General features: G+C 62.3%; 1 protein-coding gene across 4 annotated transcripts in view; it reads right to left on the bottom strand.

Annotated features, from left to right (window-relative positions):
* The window catches only part of RRBP1 (ribosome binding protein 1), a 47499-nt gene continuing 31574 nt past the window's right edge, over positions 2065-17989 (bottom strand). For 3 of the 4 annotated variants that reach the window (XM_018057227.1, XM_018057228.1, XM_018057225.1), the window contains 22 exons: positions 17611-17759; positions 16447-16569; positions 15742-15894; positions 15060-15178; positions 14043-14196; positions 12496-12634; positions 10846-11015; positions 10699-10733; positions 8066-8156; positions 7622-7714; positions 7167-7259; positions 7000-7083; positions 6789-6878; positions 6243-6335; positions 5831-5902; positions 5258-5353; positions 4763-4846; positions 4187-4273; positions 3590-3673; positions 3343-3441; positions 2873-3016; positions 2065-2602 (listed from right to left, as the gene is read on the bottom strand). In XM_018057227.1, the coding sequence (XP_017912716.1) occupies positions 2567-2602; positions 2873-3016; positions 3343-3441; positions 3590-3673; positions 4187-4273; positions 4763-4846; positions 5258-5353; positions 5831-5902; positions 6243-6335; positions 6789-6878; positions 7000-7083; positions 7167-7259; positions 7622-7714; positions 8066-8156; positions 10699-10733; positions 10846-11015; positions 12496-12634; positions 14043-14196; positions 15060-15178; positions 15742-15894; positions 16447-16569; positions 17611-17759 (2288 nt within the window). In that variant the 3' untranslated portion in view covers positions 2065-2566. The remainder of the gene's footprint in view (positions 2603-2872; positions 3017-3342; positions 3442-3589; positions 3674-4186; positions 4274-4762; positions 4847-5257; positions 5354-5830; positions 5903-6242; positions 6336-6788; positions 6879-6999; positions 7084-7166; positions 7260-7621; positions 7715-8065; positions 8157-10698; positions 10734-10845; positions 11016-12495; positions 12635-14042; positions 14197-15059; positions 15179-15741; positions 15895-16446; positions 16570-17610; positions 17760-17989) is intronic. The other variant, XM_018057226.1, reaches the window with a different exon arrangement.

The raw sequence follows: 17989 nt of genomic DNA on the forward strand, positions 1-17989 counted from the left end.
CAAGGTCCACAGGCTCCCCCTGCTGGCTGGGAGCTGCCGCTGCCAGGCCTCTGGCTGCTGGGCCCTTGGGCCGAGGCCCTCAACCTGCCCATCCCCAGATGTGGATGCTGAAGCCCTCCAGGCGGTCTGAGGATGGAGCCCACAGGCAGCAGCTCGGCACCCCCAGGGTCTTTTGAGCCTGCCTTCCCCAGAGGTGACCCCATTCCTTTGCCTTCAAGGGGCTTCTGCCCAGCCTAAGTTTATTCACTCAGTCACATCCAGCTCTTTGTGACTCCACGGGCTGTATGTAGCCTGCCAAGCTCCTCTGTCCATGGGATTCTCCAGGCAAGAATACTGGAGTGGGTTGCCATTCCCTTCTCCAGGGGATTTTCCCGATTCAGGGATTGAACACAGGTCTCACCCATTGCAGGCAGAATCTTTACTGCTGGAGCCACCAGGGGACCCCTGCTTAAGGGTCCCCAGCTTTTCAGCTGCGTGGTTGGGGAGAGGAGCTTAGTGGAAACAGACTATGCAGGACCTGCAGGAGGTCCTGCAGGTGACCTGTTCAGGACACAAGGCCGGCTGTTCACCAGAAAACGGCCCTGAACCACTGCCCTCGGGTGAAGGTTCCTGTGTGTGGATGTCGTGAGCCCTGCCCCGAGTTGGGAGCTCACAGGGGTGTGGGGTGAGGGGCTGCTGGTCATGGCTTCCACAGTCACAAGCCTCCCTTCCAGCCAAGGCAAGGCCCCAGGCCTCCAGACTCAGCAGGTATTACAGGCGGCCAGAAGCTTGCCCTGCCTTTCACCAGGTGAGCTCCTCCCACTTCCTGGGGATTCTTTGCAGGATGGGGGAGGTGCCCCTTCCACGGGCACTTGAGATGTCACATGAGAACCTAGCCTGTGGCCTGTCAGGCATCGTCAGTAGCTTTTTCCCACTGAGGCTTCTGCCCAGAACCCATGGCCTGTGTCCCCCGGCCCTGGGCTTCCTTTCTCCACTTAAGCCGCCTGCAGGGGTCTGGAACAGGTTGGTCTCATCTCCCCTCCCGGGAAACCTCAGTGGTTCTAGTGCCCTGGCCGTCCAGACCCCTTGCCTTCATGACCCAGCTCCAAGGGGCCCTCTCACCCACCCTCCTGGCCCCTCATCCCGTTTCTCTGCACCCCTGTCACCTTGGCCCTGACCCCTCCTCCCTCCTGGCAAACTCCAGGTCCTGCTCTGTCTCTGGAAAACCATCCGAGAATTTCCAGCACCATGATCCCAACACAGTCACCACACGTAAGTGCCACTCAGCAGTCAGGTGGCCCACGGACCAAGTGCCCTCTCCAAGCCAACACCTGGTTTTGGTTGTGCAGCCTGAGGTCAGCACTGCCCAGCCCCTGGCCGCTACCTGTGTATGGTGCCGAAGGCAGCTAGAAGAACCTTCCCTCCCCGAGGTCTTGAGGTGCTGGTGACAACCATCCTGGAGGGCAGTCAAACCCAGCCTGGAGGTATGGGATGCTGAGGCTCTCAGGCAGGGGTAAGACCCCCACTCCCTCCCATCTGGGTGCACCTGCCATCCAGATGCTTGTCTTCCCCCAGCCACACTCAGTCCGTCAGACCCCTCTCCCAGGTTTCTGAGTCTTGAGACTGAGCTGGAAGTACCACCGAGACCCCTGGGGGCTGCTTCAGTTCACTGTTTCTGGGTTGATGTGACCACTCCCATGACCATGCCTCTAAATACACTTTTGGCTTAAACCCCAGGTTCCTAATGAAGCCCCCAACTCACCTCTTGACCAAAGACTCAGATCCTCGAAAACATGAGGGTCCAACAATCATGGCAAGTTAAGCTGGCCACCCTGTCTCCAGCCCTCGTGAGGAGTGGATGTTTCCGGCCAGGACGGAGAGTCCCTTGTTCATTCCTGGAACTTCAGACCACGGCCTGGGCCACCTGCAGCCCTGTTCCTCAGGGTGGGGACCAGTCCATGCATCCATCAGGCCCCCAGGTATCTCAGGCCCTGCTCCCTCACCCTGCCCAGTGGGCACTGGGGACCAGAAACCACACTCATTCTCCCGGAAGTAGCCCCCAAGGAAGATAGGACGAGACCGGAGTGCCGGGCGACACGCGGGTTTTAATGGCATTAACACCCAGGAGTCACGCGTCGGTTCTGGGGGCAGCATCTTCCGGGGACTGGGGCTGCTGCCTCGCTGGCTGTGACCTTCCAGTCTGCTCTGCAGCCTTAGGGACTCAGCACCAGAACCACCCGACCCCCAACCCCGCGAAAGATACAATTGCACTGATTGACATACAGACCCCGGGCCCGCCTCCCAGAACAAGCCCTGGGTCTGTGGCACGGCTGATGAGGGCTTTGGCGTCTGCTGGCTGGTGGTCCAGGGCCGGGCCAGGGCGATAGTGTTTCTCAAATGTGACAAAGGTTCTTCTTGTACAAACTGGGTCTGGAAGATCTACTTCTGGTGCTAAGAAACTCTTGTCTTTATGGCTTCTCAGAGCTACCGAAGTTGGGCCCGGATAACGCTGTCGGTTGGTTTATTTGTAAGGAATGTGTAAGGCATTTTGGTAAGTTGAACAGTAACTTCTTTCTCTGCAGGAGAGTCAGACAGAAGTGCCTTCTTTTGAGCTGCCGTCCTCCTGTGGACAGAGGGTGAAGGGGAGAGGCTGGCCGGGGAGTGGGGGTGGGGCACTCACCCCCGGCTCCTAACCCACCCTAACTACGGCCTGCAGCCCAACACCAGAGTGGCCTGGGGCTGGAGAAGACACGGAGGGCTTGGCAGGGGACCAAGGGCAGCTTTCAGGAATCTCTGTTCTCACCCCTCCAGCCCGAGTCCACGTCTCCTCCTTGCTGTCCTTCTCCAGGGTCCTGGGCACCCCTAACCCCTGCCCCATGGGGTTGGCACTCACTGGTCTATCCAGCCGCTCCTGCAGCTTCTGCACCGTGTCCTTCTCTTTCGCTAGCTGCTCCTGGGTCGTCTTCAGAAGCTCCTGCAGCTTGGTGGCCGCACGTCCCAGGTCACTGGTTAACTTCTTCTCTTTCTCTAGCCTCTCCTGTGGTTGGAGGGTTGAAGGGGATCAGCCCACGCATGACATGCAGCAGGACCGCCCCCCTGGTTGTGCCTGTGGGGCCACACCAGGCCCAGGAGGACACGGTCTCCTGGCCACAATCAGGAGCGTTTCTACAGGGCTGTTCGAAGCTGTAGCCCCCAGGGTCACTGGCTGCTGAACACTGGCCTTAAGTTCTACTTGATCCAGTTGTCTGTGTTACTGGAGGCTCAGGAATACTCCCCCACCTCACCCACCCCTAAACTAGGGTGGACTATGCCCAGGGGGCCTCCAGGGATGACAGGGAGCGTGGGGTGATGGTGCCCCAGTACCTTCAGCTGCGCGGCCTCCTCCACCTCCGAAGACCCAAGGGCGCTGGTGCAACGGAGCTTCTCCAACTCCGCCTGCAGCTGACTTGCCGCGAGCTGAGCCTGGGGGGGTTGGGTGGGGGGGGCAGTGCATCAGGACCCATACAGAAAGCAAGTGACAGTCCCCCAGGTGGACTGCAGCTGGCCCAGCCCTGCCACCCTGACCCACGAGGGCCCTGATGGACAACTATCAGCTGAGCAGCACCCTGACCTCTTCAAACTCGGCTGTGAGCTTCTGCCGCCGCGTCTGCTCGTCCCCCAGCAGGGCTTCCGTCCGCTCCAGCTGCGTCTTCAGCTGCAGGCAAACACGTTTGGAATCTGGGGCAGGCGGGACCCTCTTGAGCACCCAGGGCAACCCCACCCTGCCCTTGCCATGGACACACGGGGTGGCCTGGGCCCTATAGCCGGTCCGACGCTCCCGTGGGGGGAGGCAGGGCCCAGCCGCTGGGGAAGGGAGCTGGGTGATGGGGGAGAGATGCCGATGGGACGTGGGGTCCTTTGGTGAGACCCCAGGACAGAGAAGCCTCAGCCCCATGTGAGCCCCGGCCCAGGAGGCCATCCCACCCTAAGGCCGCCACCACCATGGGGAGGCTGTTGATAGCTGGCTGGATCAGGGGTCTGGAGGGCGAGTGCCCCACCAGTCACACCAGCCCTCGCCCTTCCTTCTACTCTGCATCTCTTCAGAAGCGGGGTGTCTGGGCAGAGCGGGGCTGGCGATCATCAGGCGTCGGGGCTGCCGTCCCCGGCCTGCACTGGGTGGAGGAGCCCGCGCAGTGTCAGTGGCCAATACCCGGCTCGCCCCTCTAACCTCGGCAGGGTCCTGCTCTGCTCGGGGGGCCTCAGCCACATCGCCGTCCTCCACGTGGCTCTTCATCTCACTCAGCTGCTGCCTGACCTGGAACAGGGAGACTGGGTCTGTGTTGAGGCATGGCTGGACACACGCAGCTCCCCAGGAGGACCGCAGGCATTCTCGGCAGCCACGGCCCCTTGGGGGACCTGCTCTGATGAGCGTGGCCTGTGTGGGCTCCCCTGCAGGTTCTTGGCGGGGCAGGAGGCCAGCACCAAGACCCTTTGCCCAAGTCAAACTGCAGCTGAGGGACCCCCAAGGGGCCCAGACTGGCCTTGTGCACACACTCCACTCACTGCAAGGCCAGTGGCATGGAGCCCAGCAACTTCGGGGGAATGTGGTACATGCGGCACTGAGGTGCACAAAGCAAGGGAGGGGACCTTCTGGCCCACACTGTGGTCCCAGCAGCCATAGGCCCAGGGTCGAGCAAACGCGCCAGCAGCCCCTCCAGCACCCCACCCACACCCCCTCTGACTGGGCGTGGGAACATGCATACCCGGCCCCCATAACATAAGCGGTCACACCATGGCCACTCACCAGGGCGAGCTCGTCGCTTTGTTTCTGGGCTTCACTTTTGGCTGCATCCAGCTGAGACTGAGATTCTAATAACAGCTGCCTCAACTGAGAAAATGGAGCCAGGTGGTGGGAGAAAGAAGAGAGGACCAGTTCTTGTGAGCACCTCTCAGGGAACCCAACACATGCAAGCACCCGCCCCCGGAACCTGCAGGGGAGGGGGGGGGAGGCAGCCTCCGGCAGCTTCTGCTCTTTTTAAGACTTGGGAAGCATGGCGTTCAGGACGTGGCTTCTCCCAGGCCTTCACAAGTTTACGGAGTGTCTTACAAAGCCAAGGCAGAAGTCTTAGATCACATCAGAATTGGGGTGCTGAGCTTGTCCTCTCTGCTGCCTGAATGTCACGTTTCAATGCCTGCCCATGAGGATGGTGTCGCTGCACCAGGTGGAGGAATTCCCGCGCTGCCAGGCTGGCCGGCCTCACCCAGCCCTGCCTTCGGGGCTGCCGGGGACGGGACTCACCCCCGCCACCTCCTGGGCATAGCTCTGGCACTCGGCGCTGGCAGCCGCCACGTGCTTCTCCAGCTCGGCCTCCAGGCGCCAGGTGTGCTCCCTCACCTGGACAGGACGTGCGTCAGAGGGCACAAACGGGTGGGATGAGAACGGGACGACCACAAGGACCAGGGCTGGCCGGCCCGGGGACAGGGGCTGAGCGGGGGCGCCTCTGCGGCCCGACGGTTCCAGGAGGCCCCCAGGCTCCTCGGCACCTCGGGGACACGCAGGAGGCACATGCAGGCACCCCGGGACAGGATGAGCTCTCAGGCCTCGAGATTTACTTGCAAGGTGGGTGCTGGGGGACCTGCTCCAAGGTCAGGGTGGATGGACAAGCATGGCGGGGCTACTCTGCACCCTCCCCCCACAGTTCCTGAGGCCACGGCAGAAACCACGGTGCACCACGCTGGGCATGCTGCCTCCAGCCACCCCGAGGTCGCAACCGCTCAATAAGGAAAAGCAGGGACATGTGGACCAGGAAAGAAAATGACCACAGGAGCCTCCGTCAGAGGACGGCGCTCTCTGCCCAGAGCCCCCACGCACCTGATCAGAACTTTCGAGTTCCCCTTTGAGCTTCTCGACAACCTCTTCGAGTTGTTTCACGGTGACCCGTGACTACAAAGCACAAGGAAGGGGCAGTCAAGCATGAGCCCTGGGGGATCTGACCAGGGACGCGCTGCCGCGGCTCCTCGCAACTGTCCTAGGATCCATCCCAGGAAGCCCATGGTGCCCCTGCCCCCCAGAGTGACCAGCCCCTCTTCCTGGGGGTGGGGTCTCCTGGAGACCAGGGTTCAGCTGTCGAGTCTTTCTGCAACCACACTTCATGTGGCGTCACCAAAACTTGACCTCCCCAAGTGACCCAGATGACCCTGTGGGCGTCCCCCTGGCACTGAAGGCATTCCGTCCTGGCAGCCTGGCACGGGCAGGCGGACCCTGGGTGCCTCGGGCAGCGTACCTCCCGGAGCTCCTCCTCCGCGGCGCTCACCCGGGCCTTCCACACCTGTTCCTCCTCCTCCACGCTCCTCTGCAGGGCCTTGAGCATGGCCTCCTGTTGGGGCAGCCATGAGCACGGCCTGCAGACCCCACATACATCCCCCAGCTCCCTCCCCACCCCAGCGGCCACCCTGTTCAGATCCCAGCCTTGCCGGCCATGCAGCGGGGAAAGGGCGGCCCTGGAGAGGCTCCCCCCCAGCCCCCGCCGCCCGGCCAGCATGCAGAAGACAAAGCCGTCGGGACTCTCATCTCTGATGGGTCTGCAGCAGGTGGGCCTGAGCAGCCCAGGAAGAACCGGCCTCAGGGCAAGGGCTGGGCTCCTGGTGTCATAGAAGAGCCAACCACTCCCCTCCCGCCTTGGACTCGCCCCAGACCTTCACCCTGAGCACCCCTCTTCACCATTCGGCCACAGGAACAGGGCTCAGAGCGGGGCCGTGCCCACCCAAGGTCACAGAGCCAGCAACCCGGTTGGGACCCCCAACCGCTGGGCTTCCTCGCCGGGCCTCACCGTCTCAGCCAGGATGCTGCGGTACTGGTCGCACTCGGCCTGCAGGCCACTCTGTGTCTCCTCCGCCTCCCTCAGCTTGGCAGCCAAGTCCTGAGGGTGGAGGCAGAAGGGGAGGGGTGGGAGAGGCTGGTGAGCCAAAGCCTGATGACCGGCTCCAGGCACCCCCGGGGGACAGTGCAGGCTGTGAGGCTGGATGGCTATCCGTGCTCACCAAGGGCTCCGGGCTCGCCTGCGGCTGCTTCAACAACTCCATGCAAGCATTCTCTTTGAGCTCCTGCAACCACTCGGTGTAACTCTGCAACAGAAATGTTTTGCTGTTGGATGGGATACACCTCTCCATGGGCGGGAGGCACCCAGAGGAGGCACCCTGCCTCCTACCTGGTTGGTGGGGGTGGGGAGCCCCGGGAGCAGGGCCAGCAGGGCCTCCTTGGTCTGGGCCTCCGTCAGGCTGAGTTGCTTCTCCGACTCCTCCTGTGGGGAGTCCGGGCAGGGTTAAGAGGGGAGTGCGGTGGTCAGCCCGGGCGCTCAGGGGGACCATTCAGACAAGATGTCAGGGCAGAAGAGCAACACCAACAAAGTCCACGCAGACAGACCAAGCCTGGTGCCCCTGTGGCCTTGGAGGGCAAGGCCCAGCTGAGAAGCAGCATAAAGGACTCACTGCTCCCCACTTCTCCAGGGGAAACAGGCGGGAGGGTGGGCAGAGGGCACACAAGAAGAGGCAGGGTTGGGCCCCGGGTGGACTCTGGAGCCGCTCTGAGCCCAGGGCTGCCCTGCACACGGCTGCAAGCTCTGCTGACCAGCTTGACCAAGGCCAGCCTGGAGCCCACACTGACCTTGGCCTGGGTCAGGGACCGTAGCTTCTCCTCGCAGCTCTTCTCAGCCGAGGCCAGAGCCTCCATGGCCTTCCAGTTCTTCTCTCGGAGGTCCTGGGAGGAGAGGGGCATGGTCAACAGCCAGGCTGGTCTCTGCAGGGCAGGCAAACCTCCCTGACCTGCCTCCAGACCCCACAGGGCATGCTGGGCAGCACTGGCGCCAGACGGCTTGGGGTGACCCAGTGCCTTTTAGGGAGACTTGTCTGCAGAGCTGGGGGTGGGGAGAGGAGGGCAGTCACTGGCTCCTCAGAGAAGAGCTTCCCGCCACCCGGAGGCCGACTCTGGCCCAGCCAGGCCTCGGGAGGCACAGGCAGAGGCTCTGGGAGATGGCCTGGGCCAGGGATGCGGCCAAGGTCCCGCAGACGCGCCCTGTCTACACAGCAGGCGCCCCAGCCCCATACTCACGTTGTTCTTCGCCTTCTGCTGCTCCACCGTCTCCCTGAGCTCCGTCGCCTCCTTCTCCAGGCACCACACCTGTGACTCCAGCTCCATGAGGCTGGGGACAGATAGCAGGTCACTTTCTGGCTCTCAAGGCCTGCAGCCCCACAGGGCCTGTCTTGGGGCCCCTCCTTGTCCCAGGCGCCCAGGGGCACACACGGGGTCTGGGACGAGGGTCAGGCCCCTCCCTCACAAGGCACAGGTTTCAGAGGTGCCTGGGCAACTGCCTAGGCCCCTTCCCCGAGAGCCCAGAGGCCACTAGAGTCCCACTTGGGGACAGAGCTGCTTGGACAGGAGAGGTCAGAGCAGACGCCTGGCCAGTGCCAGTACAGGCCCTGGACCGTTGCTTTTTGGGGTGCTCTTTCTTCTGCTAAGGGCTTCCCTAATAGTTGGTAAAGAATCCACCTGCAATGCCAGACACCCCAGTTCTATTCCTGGGTCGGGAAGATCCCCTGGAGAAAGGAAAGGCTACCCACTCCAGTATTCTGGTCTGGAGAATTCCATGGACTGTACAGTTCAAGAGGTTGCAAAGAGTCAGACACGACTGAACGACTTTCATTTCACTCCTTCTGCTGCCTGGTCCCATTCTGTCCCACAGCCTGCGGCCCTGGCCCTTCCCTAGGACCACAGCTGCCCTTGAGAGATGCGGCTGGGCCTCCTCGGAGGACACTAGGCGGCACCATCGCCTGCAGCCCATCAGGAACATTCCCGCTCTTGGCGGTGCCCGGCAGGCCCTGGCTTCCTGCTGCGACCACCCTGTGTCCAAAACCTGGCTCTGCCGGGACCCAAAGGCTCCCCCTCAGTCCTGCTCAGGCTCTGAGACGTTGGCCCAAGAAGAACCCAGACACCAGGGGAGCTAGCAGGACTCAGCCCTACTTCCTCACGCTTCTCTCCAGACTCAAGGCCGCGTAGTTCTGTCTGCCCCCATCACCCAGACAGCTCGGGGTGGACGCTCTAGAACGTATCTGGCTGTCCTGAGAAAGAGGCTGCAAATGAACACTTTAACATGTCATCTTTTGAGTCTCAACTTAGAACAGTACAGGAAGCCACTAGCGCTGACCTGAAGTAGCACAGCCAGGACGGCTCAGGGTCAGGAAGGAAGTCCCTCCGAGGACGCCCCCAGTGGGAACACGTGTTCTGATTTTCTCACCAGGGGCCACAGTGAACAGGTTAGGACTGCCAGCCTAAGGAAGTGTGTGAAGACTCAACACCCTCGGGAGGGCTGTGTGCTGCCTGCCCTGACCCTCACCTTCATTCTAAGTACAGTTTGCACCCAGCCTTGAAGATGGCTGGTGTGGACTTCTAAGATGCTAGTTTCAGGCCACAGAACCTGACCCCACCCTCAGAGCACCACTGGGACCCCTCAAGAGCTTCTCCGTCAAGCCGCCAGCATTCTGCAGCAGCTGGCCCCCTGTAAATCCCTGCAAGAGCGCCCCCAAGGAAGAAGACACAGTCAGCGGGTGACAAGGACATGCTGACAGTCACCCCGCTTGGTGGCCACTGCCTGAGGTACGTTTTAGAATGTATGGGGTTGGATCACTCACCTCCACCCCAGAATAGGATAGCCTGGCCTAGTCACAACTTCCAGATAAACAGTCTGAGAAGAAAATTTTTAAAAACCCCTCATTCTGTCAAACATCTGCAGGATGGAAAATACTAGAATTGACCCTATTTGCCACATGACCCAAGTACCTATAAATTAGCTGTGTGGTCCAAGAACCTGATCCTGAAATACAAGAACAAAATGCTAAATAAACACAACCTTTCTACCCCCACAAATGCCAAGAGGAACAAAGCTGCCCTGAGCTGTCTGGAAAGCCACACAGAGAGGGTTTGCTTCTGAGTCTCCAACAAGGCGTTGTGGGGCCTCCGAGAGGCCAGCTTCCTTCCCCAGCCTTCAGATCTGAAGCTGGGAATGCGGGCCGTGGCCTGGAGGCACCAGGGAGGTGACCCACCAGCAGTAGCAGCCAGAACAAGGGAGCCTGGTCAGCAGACAGCCCAGGACAAGGCCGACCACCTGCACAGGGATGGACGACATGGCCAGGCCTCACCCCACGTGGCTGCCCTGAGGGCCCCCGGCTACAGCAGCCAGGACCACCCCGTGAGCCCGCAGGTACCTGTTGAGCGACACACACTCGAAGGTGACAGTCGCTCCAAGGGATCCAGCCCCCTGGCCTGGGGCGCCTCCCCCAGGTCTCAGTAGCCTGGGGCTGGCCGCCGACATCACCCAGCACCAGCCCCTGCATCTGGTCAGCTGGGACCCTGCACCACGGCCAGAGCTGTGCCGAGGTCTGGGCAACCTCCCAGGTTCTCCACTCGGGGTGCGTGACCCATTTTCTGTTTGAGTTATGACTTTAAGCCCTAAAATCCCTCCTCCCGTAGACATGGAGAGAAACCTCCGACCAGCTAGTCCTTCCCGTCCAGAGGTGGATGGAAGGATGAACGGACAGATAGCAGGAGGCCCGGCCACTCTCCCCACGGGCTGGGTCCTGCCCTCTTTCCTGCTCCCCACAGGCACTGGAGGAGGGGTGGGGAAGACAGGGCTTCTCAGGGGTCCTCCCCGGATCCTACACCCAGGCTGGGCCCCTGCCCCCTCTTACCGGGCCTGCTGCTGGTCAGCCTCCACTCGACTGGCCTGGAACGAGAGAAGAGCCCCGTGGTTACCAGGACACATGCCTTGGACAGTAGGTCGTCAGGCGGGGGGCCCCATGGGGTGGGTGGAGGGGCCTCAGGAGAGGGGTGCTGACCTGGGCATCCTGGGCCTGGCTGGCCTCCAACAGGGCCTCGATGGAGCGGATCCTCTCCGTGAGCTGCGAGTTCTGTGCCCGGGCCTCGTCTAGCTGCCCATGGAGACCACGCAGCTCCTCACACTTGCCCCTCACCTCGGCCTCGGAGGACTGCAGCTTGCCGTGCAGCTCTGCAGAAGGGGCGGCCGGTGGGTCAGGGGTGGGGGGTCACCGGCACAGATGCCCCCAGGCTGCCCAGCACACGCCCATGGGCTCGAGACACACACTGCACCCGGGGCAGCCCACCAGCTAGCTGGTGGAGAGTCACCACCAGGCTTCTGCACACTGGGGAACAACAAAGCGCCCCCACCACTTGGCAACGATGGGATCTGAACGGGTGTCTGCTGCAGAGTCTAAACCCTGCTCCTGGGAGACCGGCTCACGTTGCTGAGACAAGGGCGGGGGCTCCTAGCATGTCCTCTTGCCTTGGCAACTTCCACAACATCCCACCACGGCTCAGAACGCCAGCCACGTTCTTCTGACTCTGCACAGCCCCTGGCCCGGGGCTCGCCCCACACGTATGGGGCTCTGCTGAGGGCTTCCTCCTCCTGCCCACCCCTCACTCATCTCTGAGGCCTGGGGATCCACGCCCACTGCTGGTCCAATCCCCCAGGGCACCTCTGCGGCTGCCTGGCCCAGCCCTGGTCCCCAGGCCACTCTGCCCTTCGGTCCTTTCCTGGGCCAGAGCGGGAGCATCCGGAAGGGCAAGTGGGGTTGGTCCCGCCACTCCCACCCATGTTCCCAGCCCTCATCACTGCACAGGACAGTCACCCAGGCCCGCCTGTCTGCCCCCACACTGGCCACTGATGCCATCTCCAGCCTTGAACGCCGATCTCCTCGGTCTTTCTTGTACAGTCCAAGTTTAAGTTTGTCCCCATTCCTCAGGGGCTCCATGCCGGCCACTCTGCCCTTTCCTGGCCTTTGTGAGGCAGGCCTCTTCCCGTCATCCAGACCCTTCTCCCCAGAGGCCTCCCCTGACCACCTGAAGCCACACCAGGCCCATCACAGCAGGGGGCGGCAGCCTAGAACCCTGAGCCATCCCGATCCATAGCCTGTTTTTGTCAATAGAGCTTTCCTGGCCCACGGCCAAGCCTGTCTGTCCTGGGCTGTGTGGGCACTGTGGCAGCAGAGCTGAGCAGCTGTGACAAACACCATCTGCCCTACAAAGCCGAGATCACTACTGCGTGGCCCTTCACAGACGCTGCTGGCCACTTCTAGGACCTGCTCCAGGTCACAGCGGCCACTTGGAAGTCTGTCGAGCACAAGGCTGTGTGACCTGGTCAACGGACTGCCTGCCCTGCCTCTGCAGGGGCCCGCAGTGCCCTGGGCGTCTCACCACCTCCTGAGGGGGCAGGTGCCCTGAGCACGGGGGACCATGGCCCACTTCTAGACCTGGCTCTGGGCCTTACTGAGCTGGAGGAAGGAGAAGGCCAGCAGCGGCCCTCGTGGCAGTGTCTTCTACCCGAGCCCACCTCCCACATCCAGCCCCCACGGCCAGTCCTCCAGACCCCAGGCCTGACCGCAAGCACCCCCGTGCGTCCCCCAACAGGTGCAGGAGTCCAGGGTCCCGGGTGCTCTTGCCCCGCGGGGCCGGCCCCTCACCGCCCTCACCGGCCATCTGCTGCTGCTGCTCCCGGGCCTTCTCGGCATCTGCCCGGAGGCTGGCGTGGCTGCTCTGCGCGCGGCACAGCTCCCGGCTGACCTCGTCCAGGCGCTTCTGCAGGGCCTCCTCACTCTCCTTGTGAGATGCCTGGGGACCAGCCGAGGGAAGGGGGCCATGAGGGTGTGGGCGGGAGGCTGGGCTCTCTTGGCTCTGCCGTCCAGAGCTCTTCACTCCCTGCCGCCCCGCACTGACGAAGCAGAGAAGCTGCCCGGATATCCGGGTCAGTTCACCCCCTAGACAAGACCAGGCGGCCATCCTGAGCCCTGAAGAGTGGGCACCCAGGGAAGACGCTGCAGGTGAGACCAACAGTCACCCCATTTTCACCTGAGTGGGACCTGGAAATGGTCACAGCTGCTGAGCGTTTCTGGGCAAGGTGCTGTCGAGGCGCCCACGTGTCAGTGTGGTGAGTCCCGGCCACCCCAAGACACAGGTACCACCATCACACCCACGTTACAGGTGGAAAAACCAGGGCCTCAGGGTCAACACTGTGGGGACTCTGTGTGACCGAGGATGGCAAGACTGAGCAGGAGGAGATGCGCAGAGCCTGGGGCTTCCTGACTAGAGTGACGATGACAACTTGGTATGGGAGTGGTGGCTCTAGCCCTAGGAGCATCGGGAGCACACGCACCAGGCCCTCCCCAGAGGGCCTAGTCCCATCTCACTGCTCAGGCCAGGCCCACTTTGCATCAAACTATCCACCTCAGTTCTACCCAAACAATCCCCCTGTTTATCTGTGCCTGTCCTGGGTCCCCTGCGCACACAGCAGTCTCAAAAGACTTCTGGTCCTTTCCGTGACACAGTGCAACGTGCTGTAGCTGAGCTTCAGTGACTGAGCAGAAACAGGAGCCAAGCTGCGTGGGTCTCCTGGGTTCACGTGTTTTCCCGAGAAGTCACACACACAGCGGGTGACAACTGCCCTGAGACAGGCCGGCTGGGGGGTGTGAGGCTCGTTCGGCCGACGGGGAGCTGCCCGGTGCCCTGTGGGGGTTCCTCCCTTCGGGGCACGGGTGTCCCCCTGGGTAACTATGAGCTCCCAGGCCACACTCAGGGCTGAGAAGGAAGAAGCCCCACCAGGTGCTGAAGCCAGAGGCTGTGTGGGGACCTGAGATGACACAGGGTGGGTGATGCCTGGGGGCTCGTGTCCTGGCTCCGAGTGAACTGGGGGGCCTTGCTTAACTCTGTGCCTCCCGCTCCCTTCTGGAGAAATGGCACATAATACCAGTATCTACCCCATGGGGTTACAAGGGAAATTAGCTGAGAATTAACGCTGGTGCGTGTTTAGAACAAATGCCAAGCACACAGATGGCGCCCACTTGATGCTGACCAGGCATCACCAGTAACAAGACCAAGGCTGAGGGTTCCAGTCCCAGCCCTGCCTGGGTCTCTGGCGGCCACAGTCACAGCTGAGGACAGACGACCCCGGATGGCCAGATGGGCCAGGCGGAGAGGCCTGGTGGGCGGGGTGCAAGGGCACGAGGGGGCCGCCGCCCCTCACCTGCAACTGCAGGACCTGTTTCTCCACAGCGGCCGCCTTGGCTTCCAGGGCCTTGCGCTGCTGCTCCTCCTGCCGTGCAGCCTCCGACTTCTCCACCAGCTCCTTGCTGACCTTGCCCAGCTCCTGCCGGAGCTTGGCCAGCTCTGCATTCTGCCTGCAAGAGAGTCACCAGCCCCCGGAATGACGGACAGGAGAGGGCTGAGTCGGCTCCCATGTACCCTGAGAGCTGCCTGGGGTGATGGGGACAGGCGGCCCTGAGCCCGTCCTCCGGGGCACCGGCTCTTTCTTAAGTCATTGCCCGAGTCTTGGACCCCACCCCGCTGAAGCCCCTCTGTATCATTAGCCACGTGGGGTGGGATGTGTTTTGTTGAAAATGGTATTTCACAGCAGGGTGGGTGGCTCTGTGAGAGCAAAGAGCAACACAGGCCTGAAAGCAGCCCACAGAGCCAACAGCAGCAACTGATTCCTCACGGCTGATCTGGGCCCAGACAAGCCCTGGGAGACAGGGGAACGGGCCTCTCCACCCCGAGGGCAGGGCTGCTGGCAGGCTTGAGTCCACACACAGGACTCACCGGCCAGCGGGACCACGACCAGGCTGCGAGGCCACATAAAGTGGGAGGCTGTGCCATTTTACAGAAGAGACCCCCTCAGTGCTGCACAGAAGCTGGGTCTCGGGACCAGGCAGGCAGTCCAGCGGGGCAGGAGAGCTGAGGGGGCAGGTCCAGGCCCACCTTTTCCAGCGCAAGGAGGTTGTCAGCCTGCCACCTCCTTCCCTGGCACAAGAGACACTTCCTCACGGCAGGACTGACTGTCCAGCCAAGCGACAGTACCAGACCAGGTGAAGTAGACAGACAAAACTGTCCCCCAACTCTGGGAGGCAAGAAACCTGGCCAAGACCAGCTCTGCTCTGCTTCCCCGGCGGGCAGAGACAGGGCCCCCAGCCCCTGGGGCTGGGGTGGGAGGCTGGCTGGCGGGCCCTGGGAGCCAAGTGCAGCATGGGGCGCACGCAGGGCTTACTTGCTCTCCACCTGGCTCGTGGCCTGGTTCAAGGCGTCCCTCAGGATGGAGTTCTCCTGCTGCAAGCGGGCCAGCTGCGCACTGGGGCCGTTCTCCAGCTGCTCCTGCAGCGTCCGGATCTAAAAGGGCATCCGAGGGGCATCAGAACCTCGCAAGGACAGCCACTTCGGGAGCAAGGTCGGCAAGCTCACAGCTCACAGACAAAAGCCCCAAGCAGAGTGCTCAGCCCAAAGCCCAGGTGTGCTGGTTCGCTCGGCTGCTGACCAAGGTCCTGAGACAGCACAGAGCCCACAGCCACCCCAAGGACACCTGTTTCCTGCTCTCTGACCCCCTTGGCACAGCCCCTGCCACCCCAGGGGGGTAGAGGAGAGAGAGCAAGGCTCCAAGTCCTCAGGCCAGAGCTGGCCAGGCCCTCCACTGGGACCGTGCAGATTTCAGGCCCCTTGTTTTGCTGGGTCCTCCCAATCTCGTAGGGAGAAGGCAGAACTAGCAAGACTCCAGGGTCATGGAGAGGCTGCGAACTTGACCGACAGGCCCCTAGAATAAGGGATGGTCATGTCCCAACGTGACCACTTGGGACTGGAGTATTTTCAGAAAGTGCTCTTTAAACACACGCACATCTCGCCAGCCAGACAGAACAGCCCCTCGCCCCGCCCCCACCCCACCCCGTGACCGTGCCCACCTTGCCCTGCAGCTGCTGCACCTCCTTCACGTGCTCCCGGTAGCTGGCCTGCATGCGCGCCTGCACGGCCGTGATCTCCTGCTCCCGGGCTACCAGCTGCTTCTTCACTTTGGCCTCCCCGGCGGCTGCCTTGGCCTTTTCCGCTGCCAGCTCCTGGAGAAAGAAGAAGGCAGGGAGGTAGGAGTGCATCAGGTGAAACCAAGGCCAGCACCACCCAGAGCATTTGATAAGCCCCCCACTCCAGCTGTCTGTCCGTCCATCCCCCACCAAACACACCATCCCCCCTGGCTTGGAGCCAAGGCCCTAACTCAGGACAGAAACTCAGACTCCTCGTGAATGAAAGGATCCAGGGCTCAGGGCCAGGGGTGTCCTGAGGCCCCGGCCACCTCCCTGCACCTGCTGCCCCGCAGAGAGGCCGGGCACAGAGAGGACGCGACAGGCACACACAGCGCTTTGTTGGGAAAGCACGGCTGTCTCAAGACAAGGGATGTCGCCAGCCCTCAGGGACCCGGGCTTCCTCCCCAAGAGAGACGAGGGCAAAAAAACCCCAGATGAGCTGTGACAGGAGCAGCCGTGTGCCAACTGCCCCTGAGCAAGACCCCCCCCCAATGTCGGGGTGGCCCGGACCCCCAAGACGGGAGCTCATGGGCACAGCCCAGGCTCCTGGAGTCCTGGGTCTTCACTGGGCCCAGACCCCGGCCCCACCTTGTTGAGCTCCCGCAGCTTGCTCTTGGCGACGGCCGCGTCCTCCTGCTCCGTGGCCAGCAGCTTCTCCTTCTCTTCCAGCTGGCGTTTCAGAATCACCACAGGGTCGCCCTTCTGAGTGGCCTGGAGAGGCCCACAGAGCCACATTTAACAGGAGATGAGCAGACACAGCATTTGAGCCCCAGTCCAGCCCTCAAACCCTGACCCACGAGCAAAGCCCTGGCTGGATAGTGCGGGAGTGGTTCCCTGCCGACTGCACACACACGCGGAGGGGAGGCCCCACCTCAGCTGCCCAGCCCGTCAGGCCTCGGGCCTGCGGGTGCAGGAGCTACTTGAACCCAAAGCTCTGGACCCCGGGGGCAGTTGTGGGGATCATAGTGTTTCCCTAACCCAGGTTGATGGTGGTCAGGGCCTCTCCTTGGCCTGCTGGGGGCCATTGGCCATCGTTTCCGGCTCAGTGCCCAGCCCTGAGCGGCTGTGTGGGGCCAGCTGAAGAGTGGAGGCGGGGCTGGGGGTGGGGGAGGGTGTATTCTGGGTGTACTGGCCTGAGGCCAGGCCTCTCTTGGGGGGGGGTGTGTGGTCAGCATGACCTCCAGCCACTCAAGCCCAGGAGACGGACAGAAGCTCACTGAGCAAAGAGCTCCTGAGACCCCAGGGCCCGTCCCCCTTCAGCAGGGGCCAGGGCTGAAAGAACCCAGTGGACTTGGGACAGGGGCCACCAGGCTGGCTCTCAGGACACTCCCCAGACATCTCTCACCTCTGAGGCACCACAAAATCCTCTGGCAAAATTACCTATGATGCAGGCTCTGTGTAAGGAACAAACGTGCCCCACAGCACTTCCTGGGGGCAGCTCATGGCCCTGCACCAGAGGCGGGAAATCCAGACAGGCAAGCACCTTCCCTCCTGCCCCAAGCCCTGGCCACAAACCAGCGGGCCAGCTCCTGCACCCACCTTGATGCCCCTCCTATAGTGGCGGCCGGGCTGATTTACCCAGCCATCCCAGGAAGGGGTGGCGAGGAGGCAGGTGGAGGGGTTTCAAGGACCTTCTGTGCAGCTGGGCAAGCCCCAGGGAGGCCGGGGCCCTGGGACCAGGTGGGGTGTGGGGGTGGCCCCTGGCCAGCTACCCGCAGCCGCAGTGGTACCAAACATGGCGGAGGGGCCCACCTTGTGCCATGTGTCCTGCATGATGCCCGCCTTGTCGGCCAGGATCTCCATGAGCCGCTGGGCTTCTCCCTCACTGAGCACCATGCTTCCAACAGCGGAGACCAGCGTCTTGTAGGGCAGGTGTAGAGTGCCATTGGCATCTGGGGGCCCTGTGCATGAAGGGGAGGGTGGGTGTCACACACAGGCACAACAGCCAAGCCCAGCATACCCCGGAGCGGGAGCCAATTGGGGTCCTTCCCAGACAGCGCAGAGATGGTCCCCGGTAAAGAAACATTGAGTGTCCCTGGGCTGGAGACAACCCCTGACCTTTTCATCATCAGGAGCAGACGTGGCAAGGTACACTCTCCCTAGCCAACAGCCCGGTCCAGCTCTGGCTCGC

Source organism: Capra hircus, chromosome 13 (genome assembly GCF_001704415.2).
Source record: "Capra hircus breed San Clemente chromosome 13, ASM170441v1, whole genome shotgun sequence".
Lineage (NCBI taxonomy): Eukaryota > Metazoa > Chordata > Mammalia > Artiodactyla > Bovidae > Capra > Capra hircus.